At 36.9% G+C, this 20,222-nt stretch overlaps 1 protein-coding gene across 8 annotated transcripts; it reads right to left on the bottom strand.

The window, feature by feature from the left end:
• Positions 1-4,195: 4,195 nt before the first annotated feature.
• EMB2654 (Tetratricopeptide repeat (TPR)-like superfamily protein) lies at positions 4,196-19,527 on the bottom strand. Of its 8 annotated transcripts, none has more exons than XM_088703134.2 (12): positions 19,137-19,519; positions 17,551-17,723; positions 16,468-16,573; positions 14,474-15,583; positions 14,294-14,399; positions 14,003-14,207; positions 12,029-12,164; positions 8,644-8,790; positions 7,239-7,359; positions 4,859-5,106; positions 4,637-4,710; positions 4,196-4,428 (listed from the first exon to the last, which is right to left on the bottom strand). In XM_088703134.2, exons 1-10 carry the CDS (start codon positions 19,512-19,514, stop codon positions 5,081-5,083), a joined length of 2,508 nt encoding a protein of 835 aa, XP_088559260.1. In that variant the 5' UTR covers positions 19,515-19,519; the 3' UTR covers positions 4,196-4,428; positions 4,637-4,710; positions 4,859-5,080. The 8 variants fall into 8 exon arrangements, with proteins under 8 accessions (XP_088559260.1, XP_088559261.1, XP_038980601.2 ...); XM_088703135.2 differs by having other exon boundaries at positions 8,644-8,748; positions 19,137-19,518; XM_039124673.3 differs by having other exon boundaries at positions 4,196-4,710; positions 8,644-8,748; positions 19,137-19,527.
• Positions 19,528-20,222: the final 695 nt, after the last annotated feature.

Consider the following 20,222-nt stretch of genomic DNA (forward strand, 5'->3'; position numbering starts at 1 on the left):
ATGACCTCAAGGAGCATGTCTCCTATATGCAATCATATCCTCGCAGGCTCTACCAGATCATTTACCGTAGTTCCTATTCTGTGTAGCATGTATAAACTGGAACTTATCGATGTACCGAAGACCAGCCTCCAGCTGTGTGTCATAAATAATGCTCTCTTGTCATCCACTTCTCCGTGGCTAGCAGATCCACCAAAACCGTCATTGTTGCTGCTCCGAGACTCCTTCTCGACACTCTCCATTGGGGCTTTTTTGTTTTTCTTTTTTGGTTCACTGGGCAGCTGCCTTCTTAGCCTTCGTGTCCCTCTCTGTCTGACTATGTCACCCTCCTGACTGAGTTGACCGGGTACCGTCGTGTCCTCGTGTGAGCTTCTCTCGATCATCTCGCTGAAAGGATGTCTCGAACAAGAAAAAAAAAAGTAGGTACAAGAAAAAAAAAGAAAAAAAAAAAAAAAAAAAAAGTAGGTGACGGGCTTTTCTGTGGCTGCGGCTAATCAGTTATGGGAAGGCGCTAAATATTGCTCTCAGCCAAAAAGGCCATGGTGGGCCGCAAAAGTCAAAAAGGCTACAGCGCACGCCCTGTGACTTTGGGCCGCCAAAATCCCACAAGCTATTGCAACATGGTTCAAAATATACGGATTAGCATGGTCTAGATATAATTTGACATGTTGTGCACATTGTGCTATGATTTAATATGATTTGCCTTTAGGTCTCGATGCCTCATCTTCTTGTCTTGGTTCCTTTCCAGCATGCAGGTAACTAGCGGCTGGTTTCCAATCATGGAAGTCTTTTCCCAAGCGTGAAGCCCCAGTTTGCAAGGTGTTAGTGGTCTCTCATAGGGTCAATAATGTTAATTCCTCTTTTTATGCTACTCCTAAGATGCATGATGACATGCAGAGGTCTTTTGGCCAAACCAGGTACTCTTTGTCCAAAGGAATGGATAAGTTAACAAGCCAATCCAAATTTCAGGAGAGAGTTTAGGCAGCCATAGTCACTCAAGGTTAGTATACCATTTTACTATAGCTTGATCTCATTTCGGGGTCGACTCAACATTTCAAAGTTGGCTACACGCATAATTAAGATAAACTATCTTGAGTGTTGAGATGATGAACCATCCCAAATGTTGTGATGAGATAAGTGGAGAAGTGAACTGCAACAGGACATCTTCTATCTCATGGAGACATGTTGTTTAAGGAAAACCACGGTATTTAAAACTTGCTTGATATGCTCGTTCATGGTACATAGACCAAAGGTAAAATGTTTAAAAGTATGAAATTCTTGATTTTTTTTACGATAGAAATAACTTGTTTGCACTCAGTTTATGATTTAAGCCAAGTAGTTCAATAGCCAAGTTTTAATATGAAGGTCATAGTTAACAAGATATACAGATAACACTATCAAAACTTAAATTCACACTTTAAAATTTTAGAATACACTATATTAAAAGAGAAATTAATCATTATCTTTGGAGGATATTATTTGACAAAAACTGTCTAAAAAATTTAACCCATTCAAGGCAGTCTGGATAAAGGTTTTAAAGTAATAATGATTTAACTTCTTTCTACATATGGAGGCACAAAGGATAAATGGATTTCTCTCACTGTGTGTGTCTGTGTACACAGCTAAGCTAGGACGGTAACAAAGGAGACTAAATCCTACCCACACAAAATAAATGATGGCCATTAAAATAGCAAATCCATGCCATTGATTATAAATCACAACATTTAAAATGCTTAGAAAAATAAATTTACATCTTTTAAAGGTCTTTCAACTATGCATCAGATGAAAATAGCAAGAAAAGCATTTATTAAAATTTAAATATGTGGTAGAGTATAAAGCTAAAAGATTTCACACTATCGATCTTAATCAACAGATCTTTAAATGTGTAGGAACCAAAATTCAATGGGTTTCAACAAATTTAGATCATTAATCTAGTCATTATTGTACGTGTTTGAAATGTGATGTATGAGACTGGATATGCATATGCAGTCCCTAGAAGGCTAGACCACAAGCCTTCACTTTATCTGGTCAGGCTGCATATTAGCCAAAAGCATGGTTCACTTAGCACTATGCAAATACATCTAAGGCTAGATTAGCATAGTGCAATTTCACTTGTAGCCTATTAATCATTTTTCGATTTCCATATATAGCTCCTTCAGCATTGTGAGACCACATATATAGCCCACCATTAGGAAGACCCATGCATATGAGGCAAGTTCAAGCAATAGTTAGGTTAGATATTGGTTTTAAGCAAGGCAGCTATTGCATCTTAAAGATATCAATATATTAGTTATGCCATAATTATTGCATTAAGTACTAACAAATATGTACTAACTTATTGGTTTTATTTACAAAAAGGTTGCTATCATTGTATTTAATATATCTTATTTATTTAAAATATTCAAAATACTACCACATATGCAACCCATACGATGTGTATGCGCCATTAGTCTCTTCACTACCCACATATTGCAACAATCTTTTTAAAACATTGGCACCATACCGCTGACATAGTCGATTTCATGAATTATGTGGCCTAATGCTTATTTTGCACTGGCAATAATGAGGATCCAATTCTATGATGCGGCATTCTAAGTATTGCATATCATCATTAATATTTCAGATTTTCATGAGTGGACAGACATATATTTTGCACTGATGGGATTGAGGCTTCAATCCTAACAAAGAATCTAGCTAAAAACACCCTCAAGGAGTATTGGTGGATGAGTTGGATTGTTCCAAATATGATATCCCTTGGTAGCTGAAACTTTTTTTTGTGTGTGTCTCGGTTGAGGGACCTGCTTCCTATCCCCTGCCTCCCTGCGCTTAACGAACCCTCCTGTCCAAGTAGGTTACCACTGCCCTCTCAATTTTGGCAGGGAAAAGCTCCAGTCCCCACTTGTTGCATCTCTTGGACGAGTTCCGAAGAAAGATGAGACCACCCACCCGGAATATATCCAGCAATCAAAGTACTCCATGAGGCACCATCTCTGTTAGGCATATCATCAAACAGCTGCCTTTCACTGTAATCCTACCACCACCGCATTCCCCGATGAAAAATGCTACTTACATCCCAACAGGAATTGCAGGAAAGCAAGATCAATGTGCCCACATGCACTGTGAAAAATGGATCAGCACCGCCTAAATGAAGTAATAACAATCAGTCCAATCTTATGGTTGTGCAGCATGCAATTGCTGATATCCTTGATCCGCGCAGCAGCGCCCATAGGCAAAAATCAAATCGACCAACAGATCTTCATCTGGCCTCGGAGCAGAATTTTGCAGCAGTACATGATATGTGTTCCAACCTTCTTAACTTTAATTTAAAATAGTTTTCATAAAAAGCTAACATCTTTTTGCGCATGTTTAATTGATCATAAAAAAAATTGCATATTTTAAAGTGACTTATATTTGGTTGAGCGTCTTTTTTTTTTTTTCTTTTTTTTTTTTGCAGAAGTTGTGTAAAATATATTAACCATGCCTCTAACAAGAGAAAAAATCTTCTACCTCTAAATTCGAAAAGTTTAAAACTATTTTTTCTAGAAAACTTTTCCATTTCTATAGAAATCCCTTATTTTTACCTTTCCCATCTCTTTGAAACCAAACATACCCTTAAAAATAAACAGGCAAGAATGAGTAACAAACGGGTTTGTCATGTTAGGTTGGGTCCATTAAGGATGCAAAATAAATTATGTTTTGGTTAAACGGATCATTTCAGACCATCAATATGTGTGGGTCAAGATTTTTTCTATATTATTGTCATCTCTGACGACATGAACCCACCCAGCCCATTACCATCCCCTCAAGACTTGGCGGGAAGATTGTTCTGCACTCCATGCTGCATAAAATACTAGTACAGCAGAGGAGGGCCATGACATGAGAGGTCCACGGTGACATGGTCCAGTCCTCATAATATGCCGATTGAGTTTTTAAGCCAACCGGATGATTGAGACCGCATCATTCAGGAGAGGACCTGTTTCCTTTGTTGTTAGCTCGATGCAGCATTTCAGTGAGGTGCCAATTCCCCTAAAAGATCCAATACCTGATCTCTTCTATAGCTAACTGGTTTTATCTTCTCGCTTATAGTTTGAACCTTTGTACAATTGTGAATTGCGACCTGCATAATACTTGGGAAAAGCAGTGGGAGGGAGACCCAAAACCGGGGAAGTAGATTTGCCATAATGCAAAAAGTGGAAGCTTATGCAATATGCTAGAGAGCCGATCTTATTCCAGACTTCAAATTAGATAGCATAGTTAACATTCTCACTCATCTTCATTCCAGACCTCATTACAACATGGTTGAGAACAAAGAGATTGCTGGTCTCTTAACTGTTCTACAACCTTTTCTTAACTTTCTCCAGTGAAACAACCTATCTAAACTAGTTAATTTCCAGCTTTGCAGATGATACAGAGTATTCAGCCCCACTTCATCTGCTAATTTCATAATAAGAGCCTGTTAAAAGCAAAAGAAATAAACATGGAAACAACCGGGCTCTACAGATGATGGAGCATTTGGCCCCACTTCCCTGTTAATGCCACAACAGAAAACCTAGCCAAGAGAAAAAGCAGCATAATTTCATAAACGATACTGCAACTGTATTAATTAACAGCCTTTCTTATGAAAGGCTGGTGATGATACCTGGACACACGAATTTTCTAGCAACAGTCGACAAGCTTGAAAAGGATGAAGAGGATCTGTAACTCCTCAAATCTCTGCATCAAGATGAAATCAATAATTAAAATGATGCCCATTCTACAGTCCAACCATACAGAACAGAAATATACATTAGCACCATGTGTAATCTTCACCGTGATTCGCCCAAACCACTTGGGTTGTCATGCCTTCAAATTCTTGAATTACCTGTTTAGCTGAGGTGCTGGCAGAATATGACCTTAAGCTCTTGAATTTCCTTGCCAAACAAGCCCACACACCAGTTAACTCATTTGTGCTTTCCGCATGCTAAATGTACTGCATTTCTTTAGGTAGTTGTTCCTATGAACCTGAGATACAGTCGCCTCCAGCAGCCCCATCCACTGGCTAGCTCATCATTGTGAAATCTCTAGCATACTTAACCTTCAATGCTCAAAGAACTTTTTCTCTCAAAGAGCCTACAACAAGAAAATTTTAAATAGATGAAAAAAGAACTTAATAGCAGTTCCCTAAGCAATAAAAAAATCCAGTCAAGATCTGTTACGCACAAGATATACTTAAATATAACGATCAAATCATAACAGACACAGCGGTTAGCAGAATATGCCAGCCCAAAATTGTTATTTGCATCATAGATATTGTCTTACATGAAGAGAATTCAAGCCCTTTTGGGGGGTTAGGAAAGAAGAAGACTTCTTTACAAGGACTTCAAGTTTTTTTGTTTTTCCAGTAGGGAAAAAAAGGAGGAAGAAAGTAGCATACAACAGAAGACTTCTGTGGAACAACAAATTCAGCGAACAATCCATATATCTCCAATGCTGAATCAGGAAAGTGCATACAGTGCCAAATAGTCGACTCCCAAGAAATAGCCATGAATAGTCGACTCCCAGGAAAGTGCAATGAATAGTCAACTCCCAGGAAAGTGCCGAAGAATGGAACCAATTATGGGACATACAGTGCATTACAGGTGAATGATCACTATGAGTCAACTAGATTGTTTTATTCCACCTCTTGAAAAGAAAAGAAAGACATTTATTGAGCTGTCTCTAAACACTCCTTTCATCATAAACCTGACATTGCATTGATTCTGCCTCCATTTCTGGACAGGATAACTGGATCTCTCTCACACACACACAGCGCGCACATATTATGAGAGAAAGGAGGGAGGGAGAGAGAATTTTTTTTAAAAAAAAAATTGTTAAGTGTATATAGGCAACTCTTGCTATTTTAGAATCGAGGTAACAAGATTCTTTCACAGTGATTGTTCATAACTTCATATTCTAAAGATGCTTGCCATAGCAACTTATTTTTTGCAACCTACGACTTCACTTATTTGAACCCATTCCACGTACCACCTTGAAAGTGGAGGTCTGTAACAGAACCCAGCCCTAGGATCTAGCAATGCTCTCTCTCTCTCTCTCTCCATTTCCTATTTTTCCTTTTGTTTTCTTACTTTCATTCTCTTTCATTTCACTTCAAATTCCTCTTAGCTTCCACATTGTCACACCTTAATAATCAAGCTTCTTTTATTAGTTGCATTCCCACTTCTGCCCCTTTCCGTTTTTCCTCTACTTTTCCTTTTATTCCTCTAACTTGTCTTAATAATCCTTTAACCTGTGTCCTTACTCCCTTTTTATCGTTCTGTTCTTCTTTGTTACCTTGCAATTTTTCTTCTCCCTCATCTCTCTCTCTCCAGCCTTCAATTTTTTCTTGTTCAACACCTCAGACACTAGACAACTGCCTAGGCATTAGTGGTCTTCATTGCCAAGGGCCTCCTAGCCACCTCAACCAAAACACATTACAGAAATTAAATAAGCTGACATATTTCTAAAGCTTAGGAATTATGTTAAAGCTATCCTTGTGAGCTTGAGGTGTCAAGCAAGAAGAAAGCATTTCATTACAGAAAGCTTGAAAGATGGGGGAAATTTTACATTATCATATGCAAATAATGAAAAGACCTTATCGTAAATGGTACACTTGAATGCCGTGAAGTACAACAACAAGACCATTAATCTGCTGAGGATGATTGATAAGATGACTTCTAAAGATATCAAATGAGATGCAGAAGCATCTGAATTATATTATGGACAACTTTCAAATACCTAATACATGTAAAAATGGGGCAGTCCGGTGCACGAGGCTCCTACCGTTGCGGGATCAGAGGAGGGTCAAATGTACACAGCCTTATCCCCGCATACGGAGAGGTTGTTTCCGTATTTCAAACATATGACCTCCAAGTCACAATGGAGCAAGCTCACCATTCCACTAAGGCTTACCCTCAACCTTACCTCATACATGCAAAGAGCTGCATTTTTAAATTTTCACCTACTACCTCACATTTCTAGAGTAGACCTTCCACGTCATTTTTCATTTTTATAGACAAAACAATGGTTTACAAATTACATGTAAATGCACCTCCAATAAAACACGGAGCCATAAAAAAGTTTATGACAGATGGTTAGTCAGCAAATTACTCACAAAACAGATTTGTTTTTCATTTTTTTGATGAGCAAACAGATGGGACTAACCAAAGCACTGGATATATGCATATGTGTGTGCGTATTGTGTATGTATGTATATGTTATCTTACTTATTCTTTCTTGGATCAGAACAGCATGCTCCATGCTGTTGTCCTTCCATGCATATGGGAGAACATTGTTGTACATATAGAGCGATGGTTGAATTCCTGCATCCTCCATCCATTGCAACACCTGTGCATGCAAAACTTACATCAATATTTTGTAAGCAATGCCTAATACTAGCAATTCGAACAATAATAACTACTACTGCTACTACTATGATGATGGTGATGGAAATAATTCTGAAGCTGCTGTAAAAGATGGAATGCTTGATCTAAGTTACCGCTACATCAAAGGCTATCACCACTCAGCAGGACTTACTGAAACCAGATTCTCAAGGAATGCAGCAACTGAAGATAATTTTAACATTTAAATGCTGGGCAATAAAAATTGTCTTCTCAATATACAATTCTTATCATGCAGGGAAAGGTGGAGAACCAGAAATTCCAGCTTCTTTTTATAAAGTGAGTTCTCTAATTTTTCAAGATAGAAAAAAAATAAGGTTTAAGATATTTCAAGGCTTCACTTGACAAAGCTGCCTATGGCCTATCGTTATTTATAGTAGCATGGTCCTTGCAGTAAATGATGTGATAGATAACAGAACTGAAGGGATACCATTGTCATTGCAGGCAATATTTAGTGCAGTGTCTTTTGGTTTTTGTTTCAAGGGATGCAAGCTATAATAGAAGACAAATAAGTATGACAGGAGAGATGTAATGGAGGGCCTAAAGAGGAGATTGATCGATCTGTAAAAAAGTACATGAATTTTATCCTGTGCTTTCTTTTATTCACACAACCATATGTGATTGTGAGTGAATTGACACCAGTACCACTCAACGATCGCCAAACCGGCTGATTCAGTCCGAACCGAGCCGAACCGGCTGATTCAGTCCGAGCCGATCCGGTCGGTCTCCAACCAGGTCGGTTCTGCAATGGAAAACAGTTCCGTCCGGTTCGTCAGTTCTCACCGAATCTGAGTCCCGCTGTGGGGCTATGGCAATGATTTGTATCTTGATTTAAGAATATTTTATGCTGTCCATTTTATGATTGTATCATTTTGAAGCAATAAGATGCATCTAGCTTATACCGAAATATAGAAATATCAAAAAAACATCAAAAAGACAACAAAAAACATCAAATTAGGCTTAAATTTATAGAAAAAGTTCGAAAAGAGAGAGAACTACAAAAAAAATATAAATTAGGGAGTGTCGGTCCGTGAATCAGCACTCCCGATTTAGCTCGGTTCGAACCGGTACAAAACCGAACCGCTCTCCGACCAGTATGGGTCTCGGTACCGGTTCGACGAACCTTAGTACCACTATATCATTAATTAAAAAGGTCTGACTAAACTAAAGAGCAAACAACATGTGCAATTTACCAAGTGTAATACCCCTAATTTATAACAAGTTTATGCACCTCAATATATTTCCGCCATTTCCCAGCAGCCAAAAGATTCTTCAAAAGAATCGAGTATGTTGCAGAGCTGACATTTGAACCTGAGGCCACTATCTCATAAAAAAGCTGCATACATGAAAGGTAGAAAAGCAATTTATTGGAGAAGTCCTGCAATCATTTCATAATTAACACCAGGTGCAATAAGTAATGGACACAATTATCACAGACATATCATAATATATTAAAGCATAATTACTTCAGGTTTAATTAAACTTTTCAACAGAGTCTATTAATTTATGAACTCACAGAAACGAAATCACCGAATCAATCCATCTACTAGAGTTTAGTAGTTGTCACTGAATTGTTAGAATGCAGAGATTACTCATCAAAAATAGTCTGAAATTGATGGCTGATTGGACAGCTGGGAAAACTCAATCTCACAAAGTGCAGTTAGTTCGTAATTCCACATTTGAAAGGATCTCCTCACTCTAAACTTCTGGGAAATTATATATATATATATGGAGATAATGTGATACACTTGCTGATTGACTTCATATATTAAACAGATTAAAAGGTAAAGAAAAGTTTTCTGAATATAACTCCTTCCTTGCAAATAAAGACCTCTCTTTTATATATTTTCAGATAAGCTTCTTTCATCCCAGCAATTTCCAAATAGGCCCCAAGTTAACTTTTCATCAGCCATAATGGAAATATTTACTGCAAATTTTCCCATTTCTCTCCTCACTCAACCTTTTGGAGCATTTAGCCAGTGAGCCACTCCTACTTCCCAACACCATCATCATTAAATTTTGAGTTCTTAGCTAGCCATCATGGAAAGAATTATGATCTTGACTCTGTCTTGCATTTAGAGATTAAAGTACTCATCACTAGCTAGAAGCTCCAAGGGCTGAATCAGAGGAGGAACCGGAAGAAACTAAATAGATATTTCATTAGGGGACTACAAAATTAATTTGATTTGTATGATAAATTTCTGGGCTAATGGAGGTCTTGATCTGCAAATATGTATAATGTGCTTCATCTATTAAAAAACGAGTTATATCTTATGTGGAGAAAACCTTTTCCTTTTTCCTGAAAATATTCATTTGCTTCATTGATCAGGAAGGACTTCAAAAGTGGAATAGTTCAATAGATAGCATTAATCTGTATTCTACTGTTGCATCTCTACTTGGTCTTTAATAAAATCTTGAGGGCATTCTACACTGCCCCATGCTCCCAAAAATAGGAAAACCTTCTGTTTTTTTTTCATGAACATTTACATATAGCACCTTTTACACATATCTTCTTATATAATAGATAACGCATGGAGCAACCATGGAATACGACCAAAAAGCGGCTTTAGCTAGTATCTATTGCATGAACCTTTTTTATTATTATAATTTTAAAAAAAATCTTTTCACAGTTTGGGCTTTCTATGTGACCAGCTGTTAAAATGGTAATCTTAGTTTTTTTTCCTTACCAAAACTTGGGATTGATAGAATAACAAGTTCAACATTCAGGAATTCTGAACCAAGTTTCCAAAAAGTTCAGAATAAGAACAGAGACAAAAACAGATAACTGATAGGGATTTGAAAGCTGCACAATATCGCTTCATTCATATACTAGAGCATGTGAAGCAAGCATGAGAGAGTCAACAACAAACAATAGACACTTCTACAGAAAATAAAATTATTAATAAATAATATGCAAGTAGTTCATCAAAAACTTGTTAATCACTTATTATTGTTTGTGGTATCAAGAATAATTTGAAAATTTTGTGAATTATTGAACTTTCTTGTAATTAATACAGAGAATCACTTGAACAATTCGAACTAACTAAATCTTCTAAGAATTTAATCATTAAAAAAAAAAACTAGGGTTATATTTCAACGTCACTATACGAAGTGCTCTTGCAGTTTTCTAATCATACCATTCCTTTTCTTCCTATTCCATTTAAACACTTGGAAGTCTAGCAGACCATGGAGGTTAACCATAAGAAGTATATGTCTCTCTTCCCTTTGGTTGTTCTTTAAGTTTCATGGGAAGCCACTCCTTGCAAAATCCGCCTTAACCCTTGACCAAGAGTTCAGCATGATAAAGGGCAGGTGTTTATTGAAAGCCCATAAAGAAAGTTCTCAACTTTTGATAGATCATATGTAACCATAAAAATGAACTCATGTACTCAAGAAAGGATTTGCAAGGTAAGAACAAGGCGATTCAAGTCTTCCACAACATCTCATAGAATAATGATCCTGGAAATTAACAGTAATTTAGCGTAAAAAATGAGTATGTATTAATCATGTGCAACTAAGTAGTTGTCGGAGAACAATGGCAATTAACATCAACGAATCTTTGTCCAGCAATTTGACATTGTTTATGGAGCACAATTCAAGAAGGCTCCATGAGATATTCAGCAGAATACTGCAGCTGCTTCAACCTGACACCTGACCTTATACAGATTGTGCTCAGGTATCATATAATAGTACCATCATTACCATAAACTTCACAAGTTATAAGAAAGCGATATTGGAATATCTGTGACAATGCCATTTTGCAAATTATAAGAAAACAATATCCTGATATGATGTGTGCATTTTGTAAACCAATCATTAATGTGATGAGAATGAATGGATTGCTTTTAATAAACTTATTCAAGGAGAAGCATCTCAGGTAGAAAGAAATAAAAAAAAATACAGCACATAGTCACATACCTTAGTGCACAATGTAATGTCTCTTGTATAAACATGGATCAAAGTACTGTCAGCAGGGATATGTATGGTGCCAGTGCCTCATTAGCATGGCACTGGCATGATATAGGCTGCATGACGGTACCTGGCTTGCAGTTGTGACAGTGCATGCCGAGCACTGGCATGGAATAACCCCCAAGCATAGCATGATATGTGCCATGCTATCCCCACAAAATTCATCAATCCTTGGTATAATAATAATAATCAGACATGTCACCAGATACATCATATCTACTTGTGGAGCTTTTGATATGAAATATCATCCATTGATAACAAAAAATGAGTAATGGCGGGAATAAAGAGAGGCACACCACCAGTGTGATGGTTAAGTATAAAAAATTTGACCAATCCATCAGATAAAAGACTCTAAATAGAACCATTATGAATAATATAGCCAACCCAACTACATGGGGCAAAGCTTGTAAGTAACAGTTAGTAATTTATGACTAACATCCATGAATGCACAAAAATATTTAGTCAAAAATATGTCAGTATCACTTATATTACCCATAGATATATCTTAACTCTGTTCATTTGATAGTTTGATGATATATCCAAGTGCTCAGAAAGAATATCATATGCATAATTATTTGGTTCCTGAAGAAAACTAACAGCTATTCGAAAGTTTTTAACAAATGATCCAACTAATATGCAATAATTACCTTCATCATGGTCTCAATCTTCCCACTCCTTCCAAGAAAACAAAGAAGCTGATTTAAAATCCCAAGTGAAAGTGATGAGAATGAGGAGGGCTCCATATTTTCAACTATTTCGCTTGCTTTTTTCCAGTCTCTTAGCCTTGAACAGGAAAAAACAGTAGTTAAATTTCTGGATAAGAAAGAAGAATTATCAAATTCACGAGAAAAAAATAATGATATAGTGAAGGAAGTTTAAACTACAACCTTGATGGAATTATTTACAGCAGTCAAGTATTTTGGTATACACTTAAGAGAATTCCAGGAAGGATTAGCATGTATAATATGAGGTTAAGCAGGGATGACAATCTAAGAGGTTCGAAAACAGGAGTAATTTTTAATGAAACTATCGCAGATTGAAAGGCTCCAATCTGTTAAACAGACATTAGAGAGTAGAATAGAGAAAATAATAAATGAATAAGAAGAGCAACATGAAAGATATCTAGCAGCAGCACACAACCAAGGATCTAGATGTCACATCTAGGATTGAAGCTTCACGCTTTCATAGCATGTGCGGGCCTACAAGTGATGGCCATCCCCTTTTTAGAGGTTTGAGGAGGTCTACTAAAGGGTATCCCATTGCACAAAGCTGCAGAGCCTGGGGAGGGTCAAACGTATACAGCCTTACCCCTGTGTATAGAGAGACTTTGAGGAGGTCAACTACTTGCACAAAATCTCCTGAGGAGTGTGAACTACACATGGGATGACTGTTCACTTGTTTCCTTTGAGGAAAAGAAATGCCCACCCATGCAATACCATATCTATGAATAAAAAGAAATCAGTTGCCTCGAGGGGTTTAGAAGGCATTAGGAAAAGGTTTCAAAAGGTCGAAACAAGCTCCACATGGTTAGCATTAGGTGGAATAACACCTTTGATTCTGTTGCGAAACCCAGATGAAGAAGGTCGAGGGTCGACAATGGGTCGATGGCCAATTGTGAGAAGCAACTCAGTTTATAAAATGGATTTGTAACTAAATGTGAATTGTAAACTGCATATCAAAGATGAGAGAAAGTTTAAGGGTAAAAGTTACATAATGCTCCTAGATTATCAAGTATGCTTACTGTATGCCATAAGAAGCAAGTGCCAGCAACCAAATTAGAAGTTTTAACAGATTCCCTGGATAATATACATCTTTCAAGGCCAGAAATCAACCATATATGGTCGTAAACTAATTAATGTACGTACACTTGTTAGAAATCATTGTCATTGTCGAATGTATTGAATTGCCAATATCACAGGCAAAGAAACTCATTTAATAAAAATTTGAAAAAAGAAAAACCAGACAGAAGGTTAGGCATACTGTATCAAAAAAAAATGCTGAAAACTATTCTTGTGTCACCTGATGGGGCAACATATGATGGCCTTCTGAAGTAATAACTAAGGTGGAAGTCAATTTACTTTCCAAGAGGCTAACTAAAAAAAAGAAAGTGCAAAAAGTGACCACATATTAAATAACAGCCATCAACTGCAGTCACAAACACCATGAATGATAAAGAACAAACAAAGGAAAAGTGAAAATTGGAAGCATTGAACATTTCATTTTAAAAAAAAAAAGTACTAGTTTATTTTAAAAAATAAATAAGTACTAGTTCAATACTCAACTCAGCAGATAAACTGGAAGAAGTTTAAGATTTTTTTTCAATTCCAGGAGCCAGTATAAGGGTCCACAGAGTATAAGCTAATATCAAGAAAATGGAAACTATAGTCTTCTAAACATCAAACAGTCATTAATAATTTCCACATTAATCAGTTTCTAATCATATATAACAATGTCATTGTTAACATAATGCTATTGGTCTTAGATTAATAAGCTCAACCACAATCAGCATCATCTGAAAAAGGATATAAATGACAACAAAGACAAGGAGCGGCAATAATTACCATCTAGAAGCACCAATTCTAAATTAAAGCATTACATTTAGTAAGAAACAGGTAACTTACATGCTGCAAGCAGAAATAATCTCAAAAGAGGCACTTGAGTTTAGAGGAATATGCTTCAGTCTCATCAACTCTGCCATCTGAAGAACCTTGGTATGTTGGCATCCTCTATTTAGAACTTCCATAAGGGCCGAACATGCAATAGGATCTGGCCGGATATCATTTTTTTCCATGTCCTCAAAAATCTCCAATGCTTTCTTCCAGTTCTCTAAAGCAGTCCACAATTAATATCCTGTGAGCAAAATTCTTTTACCAACTTTTTTATCCTTGCTACAGATAAAGGAAATATATTACCTGCTATACTGTAGGCATGTATCATGGAAGTGTACGTTATAACATCAGGGAAGCAGCCTGTCTCCTTCATCATATTGAAAGTAGATTCTGCTTTTGTTAGTTGACCCTGAAAGGAAAAGCCTTATAAGACATCATAATTTGTATTTAAGTAGATATATCATGCAAGTCACTAGCACTTGCCTGTTTGCTGTACATGCAGATCAAAGATGAGTATACCTCCTTGGATATAGGAATCTGCATGTCCATCATCTCATCGACAAATTTCTGAGATTCTGCGTGTCTTCCTACCTTACATAAACCACTAATTAATATATTAAAGGTAACAGCATCAGGTTTTATTTTATTTTCTCTCACCAACTTGTATAATGTTAAAGCTTTATCATATTCCCCAACACTCATATAGCTTCCAATGGCCGAGTTGTATGCAACTATATTTAATTTAATGCCACGGGATTTCGCTGCAAAAAGTACAGAGTCAATCTTAACAATTTGACCACATCGGCCACAGGCTGCCAAGAGCGTGCTTATTGAGACATTATCTGGTTGAATACTATTCCTTTCCATCTCGCGCAGCACTTCTACAGCTTCCTCCAACATTCCCGCAGATCCATAAGCATCAATTAATGCATTATAACTCACTCTATTTGGCTTGCATGAGTTTCGTTTCATCATGTCAAAGACCTCTCTGGCCTTCTCAGGCTGTCCAGATCTGCCATAGGCGTTGAGTAAAGAGGTATACGATACAATATCTGGTCGGAGTCCGTTCCGCTTGATTAACTTAAAAATAGTTAATGCCTCCACATGCATTCCATGTGAAGCATAAGCACCAAGAAGTGCATTATAAGAAATAATATTAGGTTTCAGTCCTTCAGCAAGCATCATGTCAAATACTGCCTTGCAATTTTCAATCTGTCCACAAACAGAATATGCATGAATAACACTGGTAAATGTTATGATATCTGGGGGACATTCTGCTCTTTTTCCCCTCATTGTGTTGAACATATCCACAGCTTTTCCAAATTGTCCAAGTTTGACAAGGCAATGTATAACAATATTAAGAGTAATAGTGTCGGGGCATATATTTGTATTTTTCATAAGTTCAAAATAAGCCAGAGCTTTGGAATATTGAGCCCCATTCTTGAAAGCCGATAAAACAATGTTGTGAGTCACCAAATCAGGTCCAACACCATTTTCTGTCATTGTCTTGCAAATGTCAAGAGCCTCTTTCCAGTTACCACCAGATCCACAAGCACTGATTAAATTATTGTATGTAGTTCGGCTCGGAGGTATCTGTTTCAGTGATTTAGAAAATATTAAACAACAAAAAGAATTAACGTAAAATACTTAGAATTATGGTATCATAACTTGTAGATCCATAAGAGGGAAAGAAATATATATTTTGATGGTAGAACTTGTCAGAAAAGCTGAAAGATATGAACAACAGTGTACATATTCATTTGACATCAAAAAAAGACACCTACTAGTGAGGTTCTTAATCATTACAATATCTAAACATTGGACTGCTAGTCTGCAGAAGAGGAGTTATACATAATAGGTGATATGCAAAGCAAAAAGGGAGGAGATGGGTTGCATCAGCAGGACCTGAGCTCTCACAAGCTTCCTTATCTCTCTTTCTCCTCCCATCACTCGCTTCTCCCTATTCAGATGCAAAACAGGGAAAAAAGAAGGTGGGCTACTTTTGACTTGTTACTGACCAGTATCAAGCAAAAGTGGTAGCTGCTGGTCTGTACCAGTTGGTTCTAAGCATTTCAGACTGAGACAGACCAGTTCTGCAAGCAATCAGATACCAACACTGTACAGTGAACCAGTCTGCTGCCAGTCTAATATGGTGTGCTTGGTATGGAACAGTATGAACCAGGTCTTCAATCCCTGATTAGTTATGATAAATTCAGCTATTAAACAACATTTAGATACCAATGACAAGGGAACATGCAGTAATATGGATGAATATTATTGTCCTAACAAGTAACAATGACATAAGCAAGACACCAAGGAAACATAAATCTGAACATGACTGGAATCAGTGGTTCGCACCATATATTTATTTATCAAGAGACTGCAGATAGCTAGTTGACCAAACAAGCTCAAACACAACCTCCACATAAAAATAACTACAAAAATATCAGGTGCAAACCAATAAGTGCAATACATACAGCAGCTCGAAGCATATCTTCCCTTATATTCAAAGCCCACCGCCACTGACCAGCTCGCCCATGTGCGTTGATGAGAGCATTGTAAGTTTCAACATCAGGTTTGCATCTAATAAGAAAATAAGGCATGCTATGAGCCAACCCACAACAAAACACAAGAGAAAATTAAACATAGTTCAGCAATTTTGTAATGAAGGATGGCATCCGCATTTAAATTAATAATATTAAGATAGAAATGGCATTATTTTCTCAAAATTAGCACAATAGAATTTAGAAAATAAAATTAAGTGATACACTATTGTATCCGTCTTCAGAATATAATGCTTTCAAGCTGTAAAAAAGATGAAAAATTAAATAAAAGAAATAAAAGTAAAATTAACAAAGCATATTGTTTCTCCTCAAATCCATAGTATGTATCACATGAAACTGAAATAGAAATTAACATAGTAGCAAAATTAGTCCCAAAAGATGGCTAACAATACTCTTTCTTTCTTTGAAGGGTATGGCTGGCAAAACATTAATGACTTGCTTTCCATGACTTATAATTCAATTTCTCAGATATGGTATTCAAGATCCAAACATGATACCACTATCACATGTACAAACTTCATGTCTTCAAGTTTTATAAAACAGCAGTCAAAAATTTGATGCAGTGAAAAATATAGGATCATTAAACCACTTAAGGCCTATTTGGATATCCCTGCAGGAATACCCTGCACGAATCGGGCTTATTGGCCCGCCCAGCCTACAGTCTTCTAAGACTCGCCTAAGTCCTAGTCTCAATTCTAGCCTATAGGCTCTTTGGTCTGCAAGAAAAAAGATATGGAGGTCTTTTTCTTCCTGCCACACGATTTGGGCTGCAAGGGTGTTGCATTGATATAGGTCATATCCAAATAGGCTGCCCAATCCATGAAACCAGTAGGAAATCTAGCTGAATTTCCCAAACAGGCCCTTAGTCTAACCCAACCATTCCATGATATAACTATAAAGGTTCATAATGATCTTTATTCCAAAGCTTGCATCCCGGCCAGTATCTAACATTACAAGCAAAACCTTCTAATACTGTTGGAATTTTTCTATCCATACCTCCACTCTTGCATCTCAAAGAATAAGCCACGTGCTTGATCTGTTCGATTATATCTCGCATGTAACCTTATCATCATGTTGTATATGTCATTCCGAGCACAATAGTTCTTCTGATTTTTCATCCAGTGAAACACATGAACAGCATGGTCAAGGGATCCAGTGTTTGTTATTTCCTACAATAAAATCCAAAAAAGGAAAAAAGAACTTCTCAGGTCTCTATAGAATGTTTTGTGAACATATTCTCATAAGAAAGAAGCACTTCAGTATTATTCGTATATTTGCCCTTTAGTAATATACGTACATTTGCCTACATGGAATGTGAGGTCACATGCTGACCAAAAGCATTTGATACATTCAGGATGACCTACCTAATGGATTAGTGCATTAAGTTCATGTAACCATACATGCCTCACATTACTTTATACAAATCAACAAAAGTTTGATGGCCATAGGTTACTTGACTTGATGAGACACCATCAGATATCCACAAGGTCTATGGAATCAGCTAAATCGATCCTTCTACAAGTGACAAACAAAAACGAAAAAAAAGGAGTTCATTTGCACTAAGTGGTGACGATACATGCTTTACATGAGTGCAGTGAATGCATTCAGATATCATGTAACTGTTATTATATTGAACACTATATGAATGAAATACAACTCCAAAAGAAGAAAGGAAAAATGATATGCTATGAGTCTAACCAACAAATCAGGGTTCCATGAAAGTTGGATTTTTATAAGAATTGGACCGATTCATTGACAAAAAAAAAAAAGCAATTTAAACCAACATATTTGCAAAAAAAAATCTGGTTGCCTAATTTGTATATATACATTTTGGAGAATCTAAAAAATCATTGTGTTGACAATCTGTTTTCTTTCATATTTCTATGCAATTATGCTGAGGCTTAAAGTGCAGATCTGTATCCATCACAAGAGATAAAATTTTTACTGCACTGCCAACATCACTACAAGACATAGCACATAGCAGCGATACAGCAGCATGAAGCAATACAGTTAAATGTCTAGTTACTGTGTGTATGGCTAAAACCAAACCTATCCAAAATCTATTACTATTCAGTTGAATCCCTTAAAATATTCTACCTTTCAAATAACCCAACTTTTGAGCTCTTTGTTTTACTTGTTTAATCCAACATGCAATACTAATATGTTCATTAGATTTTTTTAACTGCAGTACACATGTTCAGATATCGAGCATTACCAATATTAAGTTCTTGTATCATGTTTCTTTCTTGTTCCATCATCCTCACAGGTAATTAACCTGAATCCTAATTTTAATCCCTGCCCTCTTTAACACCATAGAGTCTCACATCTTGTATATATTGTCTAAAAAGCACGCTTGCCCGTCTCAAAGTCGTTGATATGATACCAAATTATCTTTTTTCCAATGTGACCTTTACCAGCCTGTAGATTAGATCGGCAACATCAATTTCCCTCGCTTACTACTTAGCTTTCGACTTTACAACAATAATATTCCATCCACTATAGCTAACTTCTACTCGAATTATTAGATAAAATTACAGCTAAAGATCAAGGAAGTGAAAGAGAAGAAAATGATGATAATATACTCTGATAAGAAGTGGGAAGTTCTTCCTGGCAAACCGGCCGACCCAGCAATTGAGGACGCCCTCGATGTCCTCCCAGTGGTCGAGCCTCAGCACCCGGTCGACGACCTCGGAGACCTTCCAATCCTTCTGCCACCGGCTGCCCTCGACGCGGAGGCGGTACCTGGCGGGGATTCGGTCCTTGCCGACGCCACTCACCTCGGTGGAGACGCAGCGCCTGCCCTTGTCGTAGTCGACGAAGCCGACTAGCCTGTTCTCCTCCCATGAACGGTCTTGTTTGGTTCTGGGGGTGGGTTTTATCCATCTCGGGTGCTGGGTGAATTTGGGGGGGTTTAGGGAGGGGTTTGGAGGGTTGGAGGGGTCGGAGGGGGCGGTGGCCATTGGAAATGGACCGACCGCAAGGGCGGAAGCGGAGGATAAGGCTCCCCGGTGATTGGGTAGATTGGTCTTTTCCTTCTTTTTTTCGTTTTTTAATTCTCTAAAATTCATAAATGCTTATATATCATAATATTTTTTAAAAAAAATACCGAAAAGTGATCTGCAGTTTTAATAATCTCCGGTAAATTCAATTGGATGACACATAACGTTAAATTATAGGTCCTTAATTTTGTTATGAACATAAAAAAAACAAGATTTAGAAACAGCTAATGTTTGATTAGTTTCTCATATTATTGCCCATAATTTTTATATATTGTGATGATTTAGTAAAGAATTCATCCTAGATTATTTAGGTTTTCTAAAATTTTGAATTCTGGTCATGCCCTACGGGGCTTATAAATACCTCGCTTATATATTTTATAATTGAATCAATAAAAATTTGTCCCTTTTAAGTATATGCTAACTCATGTTTCTTTTTGGAATGGTTTGCATAATTGATTTTGCGTGGCTTGTATAGCAAATTCTAAAGAATTTCGAGAATTAATAAGTTGGTCGATTCTAGAGGATCGTAGCCTTTTTCAAATATTCTTTATGAATTCCAAGCATGGGCGAAGATTTTAAGTAGCAGCACAAGCTACAAGCTATCTTTCTAGCCATAAATTTAGTTATAATCTATCATTTAGTTTAATATCTTTTAATTTATCTTTTTAA

This window comes from Phoenix dactylifera, chromosome 8, assembly GCF_051530095.1.
Source record: "Phoenix dactylifera cultivar Ajwa chromosome 8, Ajwa_hap1_PhDact_Kaust_v1.1, whole genome shotgun sequence".
Lineage (NCBI taxonomy): Eukaryota > Viridiplantae > Streptophyta > Magnoliopsida > Arecales > Arecaceae > Phoenix > Phoenix dactylifera.